The 19996-nt window shown below is 37.5% G+C and overlaps 1 protein-coding gene across 4 annotated transcripts in view; it reads right to left on the bottom strand.

Moving 5' to 3' along the window:
• The window catches only part of Nek11 (NIMA related kinase 11), a 309129-nt gene that overhangs the window by 208190 nt on the left and 80943 nt on the right, over positions 1–19996 (bottom strand). For all 4 annotated transcript variants that reach the window (XM_063248985.1, XM_063248986.1, XM_063248988.1 and 1 more), the window contains 5 exons: positions 11435–11584; positions 11244–11322; positions 8847–8932; positions 6256–6375; positions 3339–3432 (listed from right to left, as the gene is read on the bottom strand). In XM_063248985.1, coding sequence (XP_063105055.1) covers positions 3339–3432; positions 6256–6375; positions 8847–8932; positions 11244–11322; positions 11435–11584 — 529 coding nt within the window. The remainder of the gene's footprint in view (positions 1–3338; positions 3433–6255; positions 6376–8846; positions 8933–11243; positions 11323–11434; positions 11585–19996) is intronic.

The following is a 19996-nucleotide window of genomic DNA, read 5'->3' as shown; positions in this document are numbered from 1 at the left end:
TCATCCTTTAAAGCAACAATGCCTGATACGATTCTACATCCAACTGTGCTTCAAGATTTCAAAGCCCAAATTCAGTCAAGCAGAAAATGCCTGCCAAAATAAAAGACACCAGGGTCTAGAAAACAAAGCAAGGCCATTGTCCTAAATGTTTCAAAGAATTGTTATGACATAGGAAGCCCATTTTCTCCCGTCTTTGATTCTCTCCAATTGCTTCTTAAATACAGCATAATGAGGCCTGCTTCAGCAAAGCAAGAGAAAGAAAGAAACAACTGAGAAAGACCCCTAATGAGATTAGGAACGAATTAGATCATAAATACGTGTAGAGGTGCGGGAAGGGAAAGTGCTCAAGAGTGGAGTATTGCTATCTCCCAATTTAATCACATTTTCCTTAACCTCTTGCATCTGATTAATGTAGCTTCTTTCTTACATTTTATTTTATCTTCTTTAGCTCAACAATGCCTTTTCCTAAGATTTTTAAAACACTTCAGTTCCCTCTATAGTGTTTGGCTTTGCATTTTCTTTCTCCTCTGCTCTGTGGATATCATTAAATCTGCCTCATTCTTGTGCCTGTGAATATGATTAAATTTGTCTGTTCCCCTCCTGGCTGCCTCCCTTCATCTTTCTCCTGGGGTGAACAAGAAAGTCTTCCCTGAGGTCTCACCATCTTTTCTTCTTTCAGATTAAATGCTTTATTTCCTAAAGAGATTATAAGAAGAACTGTTCATCAGTGGCTTTTCCGGGTCTTCTTTCATCTGGATATAAACTGCTGCTTTCTGGAGCCCTGCTCTGTCTGGAATTAAACCACGAAGGCCCTGTGCCAGCAGCATCAGAACCAGCAGAACTTTGTTAGAAATGTGATACCGCAGGCCTCACCCCAGACCAAATGAGTCCAAATCTGCATTTTAACAAGAGCTACAGGTGACTCAGGTACATGTGTAAGTCTGGGAAAGGACTGGAGGAAGGCTAGTTGACTGGGGACCTGAGAGGTCAGAGGCTTTCCTGAAGTGAGGCAGAAATGTGAAAGAAAGTAGGATGCTAACCGTAGGCCAGAGGGAAATAGCTGATGCCATAGTGTGAAAAGGAACAGGGAGCCCAGGGAGGCTGAACAACTATGCAGGCCTGAACCAGATGGGAAGAGGACACAGCCTTCAAGGAGAACAGACTGACGAGCCACAACTCCTCCAGGAGCATTTCCTGCCCCCAATGGCATATACTTGGGAAATGTGCTCTAAAAAGCTGAGTCAGAGGCTTTGGTAGCACTAAATCTTGTAAGATCAAAAGATCAACCAAGGTCTCTGGTCAGGACTGCACTGGACACTTGTCCACCTGCTCTCTTCCCTCCTTACTAAAAGAAAGGGGATGGAGCTGGGGAGGAGATAAGTCAAGAATTCATAGGATTTCTGGGAAATCTTGTCATGTGAGTTGAGCCAGTGCTAGGATGCTCTGGTTGCCTCTCACATCCTGTGGTATAACATATGGATGACAAAAGCTCTTGAGACTCTGCTTGGCACATGGTCTCAGGGTTCTCTTTAGTACTTTAGTACTTTAGGACTGCCAAAGGGCTCGATTCATAGGCAGACAGGACAGAACATCATTGAGTAGAACTATAACACTGACAACTATATCAGAAACAAAAAGAACCAAAAATTATCATCTTGAGTGGTCAAAGAGGAAAATCATAAGCACTAAGCCAATCATCAGCCACTAATAATTAAAATCATACTAGAAACTATATTTTTAGTTGCCATATGGTAACTTTAAAAAGAAGTCCTTTAGGTTTAATAACACAAAATTTGGCCATGTCTATAACACTCAATTTCCAATCTTAGGGAGAAAATCCTTAGAATTAGGGGTTCATGAATGCTCCAGGAAAAAAAAGCAACCCTGTTTCTATCACTTTTTGAACAAGTAATCTACACTGAATGAACACAGAATTCTTATGGCCCTACTAGCTTCACTGTCCAGATCTGCAGAAATGTGCAACTGTTAGTCTAATAGGAACAAAGCAGGCAGAATCAGAAATCAAAATGCCTCCACAGGTTAACCCTGCAGAACCCAGGAAGTGTTCAGGGAGAGGACAAAAGATACTGTTTTCAGAGGGACCCTGCCTCACTGCTGCTAATCCCAGCACCCTTTCAACAGTAAGGCCTCCACTCATCAGCTTCCCTGGCTGGAACTCTCTCATTTTCTCAAGCCTCTGAGTCCTGCAACAGATCCACAGCTGGCTTTTACTTCCCAGGGTGCCCAGTGGGTGAAAAGGGTTTGGATGTGACATCTATCACCATCATCCCCATGCCGGCTGCTAACTAGTCTGATAAACAGAGTGAAACTCATGAAAGGCAGAGGAGATTAAGCTCTCTGTCTGGTCCATCTTTGGATTTTAGAAGATTAAAGCACACAGAACCCTTATAAAATTGAGAAAGCTAGGCAGGTCTCCCCATCAGAGAGGGACAGAAAATAAGTGTCCAGGGATGAGTGGGCCCTACTGAGGGTTCCTGCATGTCCCAGGATTCTGAGCCTTCTGCTGACCCATCTACAGCAGATTAGTGTCCTTGGGCTTCCAGGGATTGTCCCACAGTGTCTATGAGGCAGATTCTTCCTACCAGACAAAACACTTTCGAACATGGGAATCTCCACTGAGTGAACAATCAGAGATGTCTCCAATCCAAGATGCTTTTACCAGAGTGCTATGAAGTCAGTGTTTATATCTACTGCCCAAAGATGACCCCCAAAAGACTATCATAAGTATCAGAGCCTATGCCACAGTTTATGGAGCCATTTCAGCCTTTAGTTAAAATGGTGTGCACTAGGCAGAGATTTGGAACACAGAGAACATGAATTTGGGGTCCATTTCAAGTGAGCCAGTAACCCTATTCATTATCGGATATCTAAGGTAATTCTTCAAAGTTTGAATGCAGCCATGAACATGGTGCACAGTGATATGAATGGAAGACAAAAGAAAAAGAAAATGTAAGATAGGAAGAAATCAGTGACCTAAAGAGATAAATATGGATAGCATTGGTAGAATTAAAAATTAGATATACTCATTCTGCTACTTAATCATTTAACTGAACAATATGCACTCAGCGCCAACTCAGTTATCTCAATACAGCGGCCACTCAGTGTCTGACCGAAGAATCAAGTGATCAACATCTGCCTTAAGGTCGTGTTGTCACCAATTTTGCCTACATTCTAGAACCCTCCTTGAAACTGGACAAGGTTGGTCTGGGTACTTTGGTTTTCTACTGTCCTTTTTCTTGCACTGCTGGTCCCATGATGCTGAAGAATCTGCAACAAGAACAGGTTTTGTGTAAGCTTTACAGTAAGTGGGTACTTACATGGAAAACATCAATACTCTGCTGCTGAAAGTTTCGAGATCTCAGTTCTTGCATCCGCTTATTATTTTCTTCATACTTTTCTTCCACAATCTTTCTGCAAGTTTAAAGTGAACGTAGAAAAATAATTTCAAATTGCTAAAATCATAGTTGTGTTACACATATAAGTGTGATCCTTGCTTCAGCAGGCAGACAAGAGTGTCAGGAATCCAGGCCACCAGGACTCCCCTGCATGGTGCTGCACTCCTCAGCACCCAGAGATTTTCTTTTAAAGCACACATAAGAATGCTTTGACTTCTTAGTTTTCCTTAGATATCCTCAAAGGAAGCAGAAGGAAAAATAAAACCCATCCCTGTGCATCCTGAGTGTGATGCTAGGGTATCCTAAATGTGCAGCACAGTGCTAACCACATGCTAATAATCAGAAAAATGCTTCCAGCAAAAACAAATTCATTAAAAAGGAAAACAGAGTTGCATATCAAAGAATTCATGAAAAATATATGGGAAACACTAGAGGAGAATTTTCTACACACACACACAAAAAAAAAATCTTTGCTCTGCTACAGCAGAGTTGAATTTAATAAGTGTGCTACTAAGCTGGAAGAAAGATTTAAGTTATTATTATTACTTGTGTACTAATTTACACTTAGTTTTTTTGATAATTCACCTAACATCTATTTAGTAAAATTCTCTTATCAATAAAATTGATTCATTATTACTCTTCTGACAATAGAGGCATTTTCCAGATATAATACACAACTGTTTTTGAATCTCAAGAATGATGGTAGAATACTAACCCAAATCATAAAATCAAGATTGTATTTTATGTAAAATATATTGCCTTTAAATGATATTGTGGTAATATAAAAAATAGTACTGTGTTGTGTGGAAGTTTTGTGGCTTTCATCCATAAAATTTGTAATATACATGTAAATTATTTGTAATGATTCATAATATACATGTAAATTATTAAATTTGCCTTTTTAATCTATCCCTATCAGATTTAATCTTCCTTTTACCCTCAGTCAATTATGTGAATCATGGTACTCTGGAGACATTAACATTTTTAAGTGTTAGAAATAGATTTGGGGCTGCGAGTTGCAATGGCTCAAGCAATTTGTGGGAATGTATTTCCCCGGTAAAAACTACTCAGTGTCATGCTGGTTTGCAGAAACCAGCTCCTGAGAGCAGTTTGTAGCTTCCCAGCTAAACGTGTCAGTAGTATGAGTCTGGCTGCTCCTGATGAGCTATTGGCACCATGAGAATTGGTAACCACATCAGCTACCTCTGAACCCTGAGCTGCTGGCTCAACATTTAGCAGCACATCAGTGCTCAGAGTGTACTTTGGTGCAAATCTGTTTCTATACTTACTGAGGGAAACGTGTTAAGGGGAAAATAGTCTCCTACATTCTTTGGTTCCTCACTATATTTGTTTTAATCCCAAGGATGCCTCTACAGGGCATTTCAGAATCTTAATACAGTCACAAAATGAATAGATTTGCTTCAGGTCTTTTCTGTCTCTAGAGGTCTTGCTTGGGACTTCCAAGCTACCAAAAAGTAGGCAGAGAAAGGAAAAAAACAACTGAAAAAGCAGTTTGAGAAATTCAGGTCTATTACTCTTTGAAATCCTAACTCTGTATGTGTATCTTTTTTCAGCTTTATTAAGGTTTAATCAACAAAATTGTTTATATTTGTAGTGCATGTATTTATATTTATGGCTTTGATACATGCATACAGTGTGAAGTGGTTAGCACAGGTTAATTAACATAGCCATATTTCACAAACATCATTTTCTGTGGTGAGAACATTTAGAACCTGCCAGCCTCGCCATTTTCACGTATAGAATATCTTACTATCAGTCACCACGATGTGCAATAGATCTCTGGATCTTATTCCTCCAGTCTGATCTCGCCTCATCTTCATCTTTTCCCCATCCCTGGTTCCTACCATTCTACTCCCACTTTCATGAGCTTATTTTTTTAGACTATATGCTAATATATAGTACTTGTCCTTCTTCCATGGCTGACTTCACTTAGCCTAATGTCTTCCAGGTTCATGCCTGTTGTTGAAACTGATGGTATTTCCTGTTTTTATAAGACTAAATCAAATTCCATTATGTGTACATACACTACATTTTCTTTGGCAGGCACTGAGGTTGACTCTAAATTTTGTGTGTAACACTGCAGTGAACACAGGAGTGTAGCTACCTTTTCAACACACTGGTTTAATTTCCTTAGGACATAAAGTAGGATTCCCAGATCATACGAACTCTGTTTTCAATTTTTTGAAGAAATTCCATACTGTTTTCCATAATGGCTGTATCAGTGTACATTTCCACTAACAGTGTACAAGGGTTTCCTTTCCTCCATATCCTGGGCATTGCTTAAAATTAAACTTTTTCATACAAATACTTAAATTATTCGTGATTCTTACCAGCAGCACTGCCATGAGCACAAACATTTTTTAAAGGCTTTGCTTGAAAGAACAGAGCTATTTTCAATTTACATCCCTCTACAAGGTAATGATTTCTTTCCAGAAAGCTGCCTTCTCCCTGTAGCTGGGTTTCCTGGCAGAAGCACCTGGGGAATAGGATTGGCATTCAAAAGCCTTCTTTTCAGCCTCTTGCTGGGTAGAGGTAGAAGGTGTCAGCAACACTGAAGTTGCATTTAGAGACTGACCCTGTAACTTACCAAATTTTCAATCTTTCTTTTCACACAAGACTGCGAGCCTGATAGAAATGTACTTGGCTCCCAATCTATGGCTCAATAATAATCTTTAGTGTGAACGAGTGAGCGAGGATATTAATACATAATTGTATGCATCCTGGGGTTTTTTTCTTGATTTTTTATTCTTTTCAGTGAATCCCTTAAGAGTCTACAAAGAGGTACAGGGCACAGAGCACCCAGTGAAAGGTAGCTTACTTCAGCTTCCCCGCTTCCTCATCCGCTGCCTGGAGCTTTCTCAGCCGCATCCTCTCTCTCGGAGTCATTTTCTGTACCTCAGACAGTGCTCGGAGAGTCTGTAGGTGGATCTTTTTCTGCCTATAAATAATAAAGATGCCCCACATGCAACCCATCCCAAACATACTAAAACATTAAACAAATTTTTTATAGACATATCATTACACTACTGAGAAACCAAAAGCATCTTGAGACAGGCCAGGCAAAAACTAATAAGCTCTGTGTAGGTAACGAGCCAACTAGGACTTGAAGTTAATCAGCAATATTTTTCAAATTAGATTTTTGTTTAAAAGCAAATTATGTGCTTTCCAGACTTCTGCTCATTTTATTGCCTATGACTGGTTTTCATAATGTAAGACAAATTAAGATCTTAGCCATTGGAGAGTAAATAGACTGGCGGAGTAATTCGACCAAGTGGATAGGGATATATTCACTGGAGTTAGACAGGGTTTGAATTCCACCTCCATCACTCTAGCTCTATACCTATAGGCAAGAAAATGAACCTCAGTTTTGTTATCTAAAGAATGGGCTACAGAATTGGGTGTGGTGACACAGGCTTGTAATCCCAGCACTTGGAGGCTTAGACAGGAAGATCATTGCAAATTTGAGGCCACCATGGGCTACAAAGTGAGTTCAAGGCCAGCTGAGCTACCTAGTAAGACCCTGTCTCAAAACAAAAACAAAAACAAAAAAAGAATGTGCTACAGTAAGTACAGTATTTAAGATAATATTTGTATGAGTCCATAAAAAATCCCCAAATCATAGTACTATAACAGCCAATTTTTACTTAATGACATATTCTAGGCTTAATCCAAAATAGATTTTATGGCAGAACAGTATAGTGGTTTATTGCACAAGTTCCTAACACTCACTGGATCTAAAGCGCAACTCAGAGGTTGTATTCTACATGCTGCTTTATCACTCTATAATTATTAAAAAATATACAGAGTATCTATTTCATAGGGGTGCTCTATATTTAAATGAGTAAATTCATGCAAAGTAATTTTAAAAGTCAAGTGTATGGTAATCCTCCCACCCAGTGTTAGCCATTATTTCAGGAGCTGTTCATTCAGATAAAGAAGCAGGTTCACACTGATCTGGCATGAAAGACCTACATTCAAGTCCTCAATGAGTAGCTTCTGCTTCTAACTCGGTTACAGCCCATCACTGGAGAACGCTTTTTGCACTCCTTGTCTTTCTTAAGAAACAACATGAGAAACTTATAATGGCTGCTCTAGGCAGCTGTTATCCTCTGGAGTATCACCCAGACCAGAGCTCGAAGGGATGTGCAATTTTTCAGGAATACATACCCATTATTTTGTAAGATCAAATAGATTTCCTTAAAACTGACCCATAGAGATTGGAAATAAGAGGGACAAACTGAAATGAATATTTCATCAAATGAAGTACGCACCTAACAACTGGATTCTAGCACACCATTGACTGTAGACAGAGTCAGGCAATGGTTTCACAATTGAAGTACAAAATCATAGTTAAAATTAGCTCCGTGTTGTAGAGATGTTATCTACTTTCACATTTCTGATAAACAAATAAAATTAGAAGTTCCAGCTTTTCTGGAAATAATAAATGGTGACTCAAGAAAACAAGGTTGTTGTGAACATATCTAAAAGTTTAACTCCCCGCTACCAGATGCCGTGTACTTTAACAGGAGATCATGCAGTCGGATGGTGTCTTTGATGGGCCTGTTTCCTTTGTGTGAATGTGAATATGGAAACAAACATGCTGCGGTCAGGAAACAGCTGGCTGAGTGTCAGAGGAGTCTATCTGGCTATTTGGCCTTGAAAGTCAGTCTATTGAAGGCCCCCATTCCGTTGCACGCCTCTAGAAAGGAACTGCCATTCCCTTTGGAGCCTTATGAGATTAGATAGAGCTCTTTCAACAAACTTATACACTTAGTCTTTAAAATAAATATCCCTGGAGTTGTGCAGTGCACAACAATTGTACACAGAAGTTTCTGTGTTGCCTCATATTCTGGGCTATTGGAAGTTGCAGCACAAAAATTTCAAATGAGGAGAAAGAAAAGTTAGACCATGAATTCATGACAGCTTTTTGGGAAGAACATTTCCTGTGGTTCTTATGTATATGTATGTTTCAAGGAATTAATTTGGTGTATTTTCAGTTGTTCCAGGATGAAAATATTCTCCTTAAGCAAGATATTCTTTCAGGTCACATTAAACAAACAACATAGGAAAGCCATTCATGCTTATTATCATGGAGAGCTCATTAGCATAAGTATTACCAAATTGTACTGTTTGAGGTATTAATTTCTCTGTGCACCTAGGAGGCAACTGCAGAGTCATCCTGCAGCGCTGCAAGTGCGTGGTGGTTTAAACTTTTCTAATTGTAATTTGCTACCACCTGGGGCAATGGCTTAGGAACCTCACATTTGTGAAGTGCCTTCCTTTCTTGGCAACACTTCAGTGAATTGTAGGAAGCGCCATGTAGACAGCTTAGCCCTAACAGATTTTTAGAGGCAAATGCATTCAATGTTTACACCAGGTGGACCTTTTATAAACAAAGCAATTATTTACATGGCATTAATTATATGAGCAGCTTCCTTCTGACAATCCAAATTCTTGTCTTCCAGAGTCATTTCCGAATATTTATGCATCAGGTGCTGGGGAGAAAAAAAAGAGCAGCAAACTTTAAAGGTCCCTCTTCAGCAACATGGACAAAAGGACCATGAGCCTGTTCTGATTCAGAGCGTAACTGACTATGGGAGGGAGATAGAAAACAAAGCCCATGGTAACTACTCTTCAAAAAGCTCTTCAAAAAGCTCACATAAAATTTCAGGGGAGTTCATGGGAGATCTTGCAGGGTCCTCCTGTTGCCTGCCACCTCGCCTGCCTGCCATGTCACCCTGTTCCCCACTACGGGTGGGTATCCTCCAAATCCGACACATACAAGCCTTTCCCTCCTCGGCCTGCGAAGGACAAGATCCACGCTCCTCAGGCCAGGACAAGGATAAGGCAAAGGGAAAACCACCTTGGGTAGAGAAGGCCACCAAAGACTCAGCCTCCAAGATCAATAACGCTTCAATATAATACCATGTTAAAAGTAAAAACTAATGCCCCAAAGCCATAAAGAATACAGTATCAAAGGTTTACATAGAGATCCAACTGCGTACTTACACAGCTCTACCTTGTTTATTTCGCCCTAATCCTGGCCCCTGCTGGATCTTTTGTTGCCAGGGATTGTTAAGATTAATTTGGACTTTTAAGTTAGTGCCTTAAAATATTATTTATCTTGATTATGAGTTTTTGGTGTTACTTAAGCTTTCCCCAGGGCAAATGATTCCCACCCGTCTCAACCCATTCTTGGAAGATTCACTGGGACTCCCTCCTCTTGGCCCTTTTTTTTTTTCTTTTTGAATTTGGCCTTCTGTGCACTCATGGCTGTGTCAGGGTATGTTTGATCCCAGCATCTAGCACCGCGTCTCTTTCGCAGAAGACAGGCTGCAGGGGCCTGAAGGGCAAGCTGCGAGGAACCCAGGACCTTCAGCTGGCCTCTCCATCTTCTCCTGCTTTTCCAGGTCCTGGGAGCAGATGCTTGCATAGGAACATTCCCTTCTCTGTCTGCCTCCAGGGAACACCAAGTAACCCAGGGCCTTTGTGCCCGTCACCCTGATTTGTGACTCAGTTTCTTAGGTACTCTGGTTGCTTTTTGCAGGCTCAGTTGATGTTGAAATGACACCTTTTCCTTCTCTAACTCCCTCCCACCTCTGTTTGTTTGTTTCTTCTTTTCCTTTCTACAATGTCCTGCTTATTTTCTCTCTAGTGTTTGAGATCTGTTTGTTTCCTTATCTTCTCTTCTTAACAGGTTCTTTTATTAGCAGTTGAACATAGGAAGAATAGGAACCTGCCTGTCCAGTTCATTCTGATCTCCCCAGTCTTAACACAGAGCTCAGTGCTCAAGAGGGAACTCACATCACCATCATCTGCTTCTTGTGCATTTACTACTTGGCTCCTAGTGAAAGGCATATGCACTTTAGAAGGTAGATGACTGCTCTGGGGTTCCTATTAAAATGACTATAAAAGTTATTAAAGCTTCCTATTCCTCTGAACTTTCTATTAAAATCAGAGGAAAGTTTGCTAGGTGTTGTAAGGCAAGGCAGTCCCAATACTCTAGGAGGTTGAGGCAAATTCAAAGTTAATCTGGATAACTGAGTGAGACCCTGGTTTGTTTTGTTTGTTTGGTGCTGAGAGCTGAACTCACAGCCTTGTGCTTGCCAGGCAGGTACAGTGCTGCTGAGCTATATCCCCAGCCACTGTCTCAAAAAAAAAAAAAAAAAGTTTTAAAAAAGGACTGAGGATGCAGTTCAGGCACCGGATTCAATCACAGAACCAAAAATTAAATAAAAATAAAAATAATCAGAGGAAACTTTCCAGAAGGATTAGTATTACAAAACTCTGGGAAGTTAAAAAAAGCAAAAAGCTCCCAGAGAGGAATCATTTGTCTTTTCTTAGCACCTGAGGCAGATTCTCTGTATTAAATTTTCAAATCCACAGGAAAACAAAATGAAGTCATTTAATCAATAAAACATTAAGTATTGAATTATATAATAAGGAAGTAGAATAATAAATGCTTGGTGAGAATCCCAGATTGCAGTGTTACTATTAGCACATTCTTATTCTAGTGGGGTTACATTTCTAACACGTTCTGCCCACCTAAATGCCATAAGGTGGATGCTGAATTTAGGGGAGAGACAGAGTCCTGAGGTCCTATTCTTGGCGGCACTAGGGAGGCAGAATTCTCGTACTGTCTTCTGCAGAGACTGTTCTGACTAACACTTCTCTCAGCTTTTTAATCTTGCTCCTCTTTTATTTCCAATTCCTAATACATCTTGTTGCCACAGAGTATCCTCAAGTTATAAAATATGAAGAGAAATGCTAATGCCTCTTCCCCAGTATTCTTTTCATTTTAAATACCTGCAGTTTGTCGTCAATGTAAGGGATTTTTAAAATTTCTATAGCAGATGGTCTCAACGAAGGACTCTTGTTCAGCATGCTGTAATATTCGAAAAGAAAATTATTTTTCAAATGAACTAAAACATAATTTCACTTAAAAGCAATAACACAATTTAAAAATTGTTTCTGGGATAACAGGTTTATTTTCAAACCTTTGCATGATACCGTTGAGCTCTCTTGGATGGTTCTCAGGGAGTGTAGGTGTAGCCCCTCCGACGATATTTAAAACAATGGCCAAGAAAGTGGAGCCAGTGAATGCATGATTCATACAACACATCTCATATAAAATGCATGCCAAAGACCTAAAGATAAAACCAAAGAATTCAGTTTAAATTAGGAACAAATGTAAGATTTTAAATTTGCTCATCATACGAAATCTCAGAAATATGAGGGCACTGGCTGTGAGGCACTAATAGACATTTTAGTTGTTTGTTCAAAAGTTGCAGCTCCATATGGTGGTTTCCCCCCACTTATTAGAGCAAACAATAATTTCATAAAGTGAAAGGATAAAGCACAAAGGTAAATATGAATGTTTGCTTTTTTCCGAAGAGGAAAAAATCAAACCAATAGTTAGCAAGATGCCAGCATATCATAAAAATTCTAAAAATCTGCTCAATGTAGTAGTAAGAAGTTTTTGAATTAGTGTTTATGCAAGAAAAATAAAATGCAGCTAAATATTACCTTTCTAAGGCATTTTAATGCTGTGTATGCAAAAGTTCAATTTTAATTTATCATCCTAACCTGTGCTTTGTATCTATGCATTTTTTTTTTGTCTTTTTAATTTTTATCGGTACCAGGGATCGAACTCACGACCACCTGCTTGCAAGGCAGGTGCTTATGACGCTGAGCTAAATCTCCAGCCCCTGTACCTATGCATTTTTGAAAAGGAAACTGGCATTTTTTACTAGTTTTCTTAATATAATCCATTTGCAAGTAGGATGGGAGAGCAGTTACTTTCAGCTCACATTAAAATGGATAATTCTCCCTTGGGGAGGGTGAAACAGAACATTAAAAATCTAGATAAATCCAATGCTGATTTGGATTGACCAGCCAATCAGTCACCACTGTACCAGCAGAAAAGCCTTTTCAATTGCTCTGCCTTACAAAGAAAACTAAAGTGTAAATGCCTCCCTGAATCTAGTATTAAGACTGCACTTTTCCTAAATGATAGATTGCTTTTAATCTGATAGACATTGAGAATTATGTAACTGGCCAGGTTTTGCTCTTAGTTGCTTTAAAGATTAGAAGTAATTTTTTGTTTGTTTGTTTGCTTGGTACCAGGGATCAAGCTCACAACCTTGTACTTGCCAAGCAGGCAGTTGTGTTGCTGAGCTAAATCCCCTGCAAGATTAGAAATAAATTTATGGAACTTTTAACAGTACACAGAAGGGTATAAATAAAAAAGAAAAGAAAAAGAAAAAGAAACTACATACAAGGATACTATAATTTCTTTTGCAGTTGTGAATGAAAATGTATGTGCACCAGAGAATTCTGGATATGTACAATGAGAATGTTTCCACTCCAGTAAATAATAACAATAAAAAATTTTATGTGAATGGCACTTTACATTTTTTAAACATTTTCATACATATCTCAAAAGAAACTCTTAACTTCCCAGTGAACTGGAGTCAACATCATGATTTTCCCATTTTATAGATAAGTAAACTGGCTCAGAGTACTTAAATTATTTGGCCAAGGTCACACAGGGAGTGCTGTACACTAGCAAAAAGAGCTTCGTTATGTGTTATGTTAAATTATATGACCAAAGTACCTGTAATGCCCGCCATACTCTTCTGTATGCGTCATTTTTCTGGGTGACCTAACTGATATGTTACTCAATGCTCCCCTCTGTAAAGAACTGTAAATCCCTGAGAATCTGACCTAACTGATATTTTAACCATTGCTGCCCTCTGCAAACAACAGATGTTATCTAAAATTGAGTGCTAAAATAAGTTGACAAAGGATTGTTAATTCCTGTGAGACTGCTCTGTTCTCTGCAAAGGGAAACAAAGGTCTTCCTCGTTTCTTAGCAGATCAAGGATCTTTCATTTCCTGATCCACGCCCATAAACCCTTACTTTGTAAACTGTGCTTTCTACAAAAAGTCTGAAAAGTTTTGAGGGAGACACACAGCTTTTGCAAACTCCAACTGCACTGTGTCACTGGGCCCAGGATAAACTAAATCAGCGCTGCTTTTTTAAAAAAACATGTATTGCCCCATTTTTGGACTCAAGATTGTGGGGATAGGGGCTCGTTTTTGGACTACAAGAGGAGTAAATGGTAGACCTGACTCTACCATTGGGACATTCTTCTTTCCAGATCACATGAGATTTTAATAAGAATGAAATAGATTTTCAGAAGAAATCATGTGGCATTAACTACAACACAAGGTCAACATAAACATTATCAATTATTAAAAATATTTGAAGTTCAGTAAGGTTTGCATATGTCTATAAAACTATTATATCTGATGCAGCCACATGTTACTTAGGTTTTATTCCCAGGAAAAAAATTCCTTTGAATAAGACAAATTATTAACATTTTTAGACAACAGCATTTAGTGTGAAAACACACAAAAAAAACATGATCAGGAGTTCTAATAAATAAAAATGATCCCAGGTACAAACAAGGAAAACAAAAAATAAATAGTCCCAAGATGAATAATTCTGTGAATGTGAATGTGTCAAAATAGATATCAACTCTATAAAATAATATTAAAAAATTTTGTGGAGTTTAAAATTGTGTAGAATAAAATGTATGATAATAATACAAAAAATAGTTAAAAGTATTTAAAATCCTTGTAGTACTGAAAAAGTAGTTAAAATAATTTTTACCATATACTAATAAATTCAGGGAGCATGTTTCTACGGTTTCATCAAAAGAAAAGTAAAACAGTGTACAACTGACTATAACAAGTTACTAGAGGAAAAATCAAATTAGATTTAAATCAAAAAAGGAAGAAAAACAAAAAACGAACCTAGAATGAGTGGGATATATAGAAAGCAAGTAAGACAATGAAAAAAGCATAAATATAATTTCATGAAATATAAAGGAGAAATACTCCAATTAAAAGACTATCAGTCCACATACCACCCTTAAATACAAGAATACAAGAAAGTGGATATAAAAAGATACATTATACAAACATTTCCCGAACTACTGCTAGTGTAGTTACACTCATATTAGACAAAGTAGATTTTAAGGCAAGAATCACTTCTGAGATTAAAATGATGGATTTCATAAAGAAATAATTATCAGAAACATATAATGATTTTTAATCTGAATATATCAAATAACATTGTATGTGTGTATGAAGTAAAACTGACAAAATTTAAAAAAAATAGATCATCAATCACAGTGATCCATAATCATACCTCTTTCAATAGGTGACAGAACAAGTGGGCAAAAAATCAGCAAGTATGAGAAAATCTATATAATTACCAAAACTGACAAATTGGTATAAATGTTTCAAATAATGGAAAAATGAAAATTATTTTCAAAGACACATAGAACATTTATCAAAACTGACCATACATGGGGTCATACAACAAGCCTCAATATGTTTGCAGATCAAAATCTTCAGAGCATATTTTCTGACCACTCTGAACCTAAACTAGACATGAGACAGAGAGCTGCTCAGAGAGAAAAAGAAAATGAAGGAATAAAAAAAAAAAACTACAAACTTTCAACTACTTGGAAATGAAGGGATACACATCTAAGTCATCTTTAAGTTAAACAAAAATAATTATAATTTGTATGGTGGAGGATGAGGTACTGGGGAATGAACCCAGGACTTTTGCTTTGAGTTACAGCCCCAGAATTTTTTATTTTTTATTTGGAGACATAGTCTTATGGTACTACATACCTACTGCACCAGTTTTTTGGGAGGCTGAGGCAGGAGAATTGCAGATTTGAAGGCAACCTAGAAAGTATATTTAACTGAAAGCTAATTAATGTACAAAATATCAACACTTATTGACCATAGATGATGTAAGTACATATAATGAAACAGAAAATATTAAATGCATATATTAACAGAGAAAAAAGTAAAATCTGTGATGAAAGTGAACTTAATCTAGAAATAATAACAAATTGCACTAAAGAAAGTTTAAATAAATTAATTAATGAAATAAAAACATAATAAAAATAGAGTCAGTAAAGACTTGGAAAATTTAATAGATCTCTAGCAAGACATCAAGAAAATGAGAAGGAAAACAATAATAATGGAAATAGAAAAAGGCATGTCACTATAGACTTCACAGATATTAGAAAGTATTAGGATAGCATTATGAACATGTTTTCCTTCAATAAATTTGACAATTTGGGTGCAATGAGTATTATTTGAAAGATATAATTTACCAAACTGACACAGGAAGAAATAGAAACATTAAATGGTCCCATACCTATAAACAGAGACCAGCCATATTGTAGAATCATTATATGTTTCTGATAATTATTTCTTTATGAAATCCATCATTTTAATCTCAAAAGGGATTCTTGCCTTAAAATCTACTTTGTCTAATATGAGTGTAACTACACTGGCAATAACTATTACCCACCCACCCCCCACCCCCCGCAATATGGTAGGTGCTTATACTGATGAGCCAAATCCCTAGCCCAAGACCAGCCACTATTTAAAATTATAAAATTGAAAAGTTTTTCCCAAAAATCTTGAAGTAGGTGGCTTTACAAGCAAATTCTTCCAAACACTTAAGAAATAAATTCAACCCATCTTATAAAATCTCATTTCATAAACCAGAAAAACATTAATAATAAAATATAATAAATACCATACAGGAGAGAAAAATTAGAGGTAAATTTTGTCATGAATATAAATTTAAAATGTCAAAACACAAGTACATATTAGAATATAGAATATGGTGACATAAAAGATACTATATCATGACCAAGTGAATTTTATTTCAGGAACATAGGGTTAACTTAACATTAGGAAATCAATTAATAAAATATACCTCATTGGAGGGAAAAAGAGAGAAATAGTTCATCATTTTCCTAGATGTGGAGAAAAGCCTTTCATAATGTTATAGATCTAATGCAATAACAATCAAACTCCCAGTATACTTTTTAAAAGGAACTGACATACTATTTCTAAATTTACATGGAAATGCTACCAAAAGTTCAATTCTATTATAAAATTATATTACTTATGAAGTATGGTATTACACAAAACAAAAACCCAGAACAAACTATAACTGTTCTTGAAAACAAAATCACACAAATTCAAAACACTTGATTAATGCAAAGATAAACTCTACTGCAAAGTGGTGGAAACATGGTCTTTTCAGCAAATTATGCTGGGTCAACTGAATATCAACATGTATTTGAATTTCTGTCTCATAACATACACTCAAGAAACAAAAATATCAGTTTTAATATTAATCTAACTGTGAGAAATAAATCATAAAACTTTTAAATGAAAACTAGAATATCATTGAGACACAAAAGTTATTAGCAATAATACTATGAATTTCTATTCATTAAAAGATGCCTTAGGAGACTAAAAAGGAAAATACAGAGATGAAGATATTTGTGATTTAAGTATCTATTAAAAATTGATAATCATGGTACATGTAAAAGTTAAATTCGTTTATTAAATAATTACAATAACCATTCAGAACAGAAGATAATCCAGTGGAAAAAATGAGCAGGGTACTGGAACAGATACTAAATGGTTAAAAAAAAAAAAAGAGAAGATGTTAGTTAGCAGAGAAATAAAAATAAAGTCTTCAATATAGTAATTATACATACTTTTCAAAGTGCTTAAAATAAAAAGACATAAAATACCAAGTTAGGACTTGTGATATTTTGAAAAAAAATTCCTTAGAAAAAATAGAGAGGCTGTATATTACTGGTAAAAGATAACCATCAGATTGAACTGATTAGTTTTGCTTATGCTCAGAATGTAGAAAGTATTTGTGTTAATGAATTATGTATTATACATATTTCCTCAGAAGAGTCTAAAATTCAAACCTCAAAATTGACTCATATTTACAGAATAGTAGAGGTATAAAGGAATATAAAGATGTGCTAGTTACAAATTCTCATTTTATCATGAGAAATAGCGAAAATCAGACAGAGGAGGTAACCTGCAGACAAAGACATCATGTCACATCACTTTATGTTTGGCATTTGCATTCATTCTCATCCAATCTCTCTCTTTTTAAAATGCCTTTAAAGTTACACTAACCACATTTTGTTGTGTAATCCAATGTATCTGAATGCTACCAAAAAAAATCAAACTCATAGGTGCAAGTGGTAGAGGCTATCAAGCACTCTGCACCCACACTCTCCAGAAGATGTATTCTGAGCTCTCCTAGGTTTATAGTTACCCTGAGGATCTGGATTAGAAGCCAATGAAGTCACATAACCTCTCCTGGCTCTGACAGGTCTGAAAGAGTGTGTGGGAGCAACAATCCCTTACCCAAGATGTTTGAGCTATCTTGGAAGTGAATTATTAAATTGTCTCCACCAATAATACAAATGGTAACAGCAATAATAATGAAAATGATAGCTGAAACTTTAATAGCATTTACTGTGAGCTAGACCCTGTTGTATATATTCCTCTTATGTTATATATTTTAACTCACTAAATCATTCTCACAATTCTTTTTTAATTTTTTTGTTTGTTTGTTTTTGTTGTTTGTTGTTTGTTTTTGGTACTGGGATCAAACTCATGACTGCACACTTACATGGCAGGCCCTTATGCCACTGAGCTAAATCCCCAGCCCCTGTTTTTTTAAGTGATACAGGATTTCAAAACAAGATAATAGGAAATCAACAATGGTTACCATAATGTCTCTTGTTGTCATCAAAATAGCTGCCCATACCTTCAGACATGGTGAAATTAAACAAAGCAGAACATAATAGAACTAGTAAAAACAAAACAGTGAATGCAATACAGGACTTCAAGACAAGATAACAGTAAATCCAAAATGACTACAATAATATATCTTGCTATCCTCAAAATAGCAGCCCATGGCATCAGACACAACAAAATCAAACAAGACAAAAAAGAATAAAACCCAACCAAACCAACAAAACAATGAGAATGGGACAGGACTTTGAAACAATAGTGAATCAATAATGGCCACCACCTTCAGAAGGAGATCCCCCATAATGCTACAGTGCATACTGTTATCCTCCAAATAGATGATCAGTGTACTGGCCCCAGGCCTACGAAGTAAGTGAAACACTGAACACTACAAGCATTAAATTGTATTCCACCTCATTAGCCATCATCACAGCCTGTGCTTCTCCGGATCAGCTGGTCACTTAAGTGGGAAAGGGAGAACTTTGGCTCTTCTTGTCTCCCTGCCCACATGCTGGAAGGGGCTGGCATCTGGCTCTCCTTCAGTCAGCCCACGCATGGCACCGACTCTCAGGAGATCTTAGCTTCTTGTTGACTTCTTGTTCTGACAGATAAATTTTGTCTTCTCACTTTGTTTATACTTTTCAGGATACATAAAAGTCTTTCCCACAACCAGGGAGACTGCTAATATACTTACTAATCATCACAAGGACTACAACCAAGTTAAAGCGGTCCATACCTGGTCTTCTTGGCAACCTCAGCAGCAATCAGAGTTGCTAGACTGCCATCCTCGTTTCACTTTCACATGTGAAAGTGATGCCCTTCCAACCCTAGATCTAACCATCCTTTTGCCCACTCTTCTCCACCTCACCAAGGCATCACAGCCACAACTCTCAGGCTGTCATGTTTTGTTATCCAACTTGGTTTCTAATTTCTTATTCTTTTTATAGCAGGACTCCCAGCAGTATTTCCTCAAGACTCCCACATCATGCATACCAGAGACAAGCCTTACCTACCTACCCTCTTAACTTTTACCCTTTCAGATGGGGGAGTAATCACCTCTCATAACTTCACTCCTCCTAACCCCACATTTATTTTTCAGAATTCTACCTTACCATGACAATAATTCTACCTCACCTGGGTCCTTAAATATGACAGTACCATGCCTCCTCATAACATTTTGTCTTTTTGTCTTTCCAGTCTAACATACGGGCCTTCACCAGTGATAAAGTTGTCCTGGCTAAAACACCTGACACCAGCTTCTACATGGGCATCAACAGTCATCCTGTCGACTCCCCTAAACCCCAGTACAGTGCCCCCTTCCAGCAGGAATCAGTAAAAGAAAGAAAAACTCCGCCCTTTTTCCTAATAATAATCAAAAGACTGGTATGAAAGAATCTTGCCCTAGGCTGGACACTGTAGCGGGTAAAGCCTTGGAGGAGGAACCAAGGAACTCATCTTCCCCACCCCTAGGAATTTGCCTTTGGTGCAAAATGAATACCAATGGGCTACCTGTGCATCCCTAATGCCCCTTAGGCTCCATCCCAAACCTAAGCTACATGTATGCCCCCACTCCACGGGTCCTACGGAGAGATCGCCAACCCTGGAGAGAGATTGCCAGACCCTGGAGAGAGATTGCCAGACCCTGCAGAGAATGCCAGCCCCTGGGGACTATGCCGGACCCCAGTGGGTCGGGGGGGGGGGTCTCTCCCCACATTCTTAAAATAAAGGTCATTTATATTTCATACTTCTTATCTTTTCAGCTGCGCCACAATTCTGTCAGAGTAGAGATTCATTTAACCTAAGGAGGTCCTTAGTAAAGGTGAAAAAAATGAATGGTTTACATAGCTAAGCTCTTTGTTTTTGCAACAAAGCTGACTAATACA

The sequence above is a fragment of the Cavia porcellus genome, unplaced genomic scaffold, assembly GCF_034190915.1.
Source record: "Cavia porcellus strain 051 isolate PalLab524CR breed Dunkin Hartley unplaced genomic scaffold, mCavPor4.1 scaffold_5, whole genome shotgun sequence".
Classification (NCBI taxonomy): Eukaryota; Metazoa; Chordata; class Mammalia; order Rodentia; family Caviidae; genus Cavia; species Cavia porcellus.
Note: the sequence above shows the minus strand (reverse complement) of the source record. Positions and strands in the feature narration are given on the sequence as shown.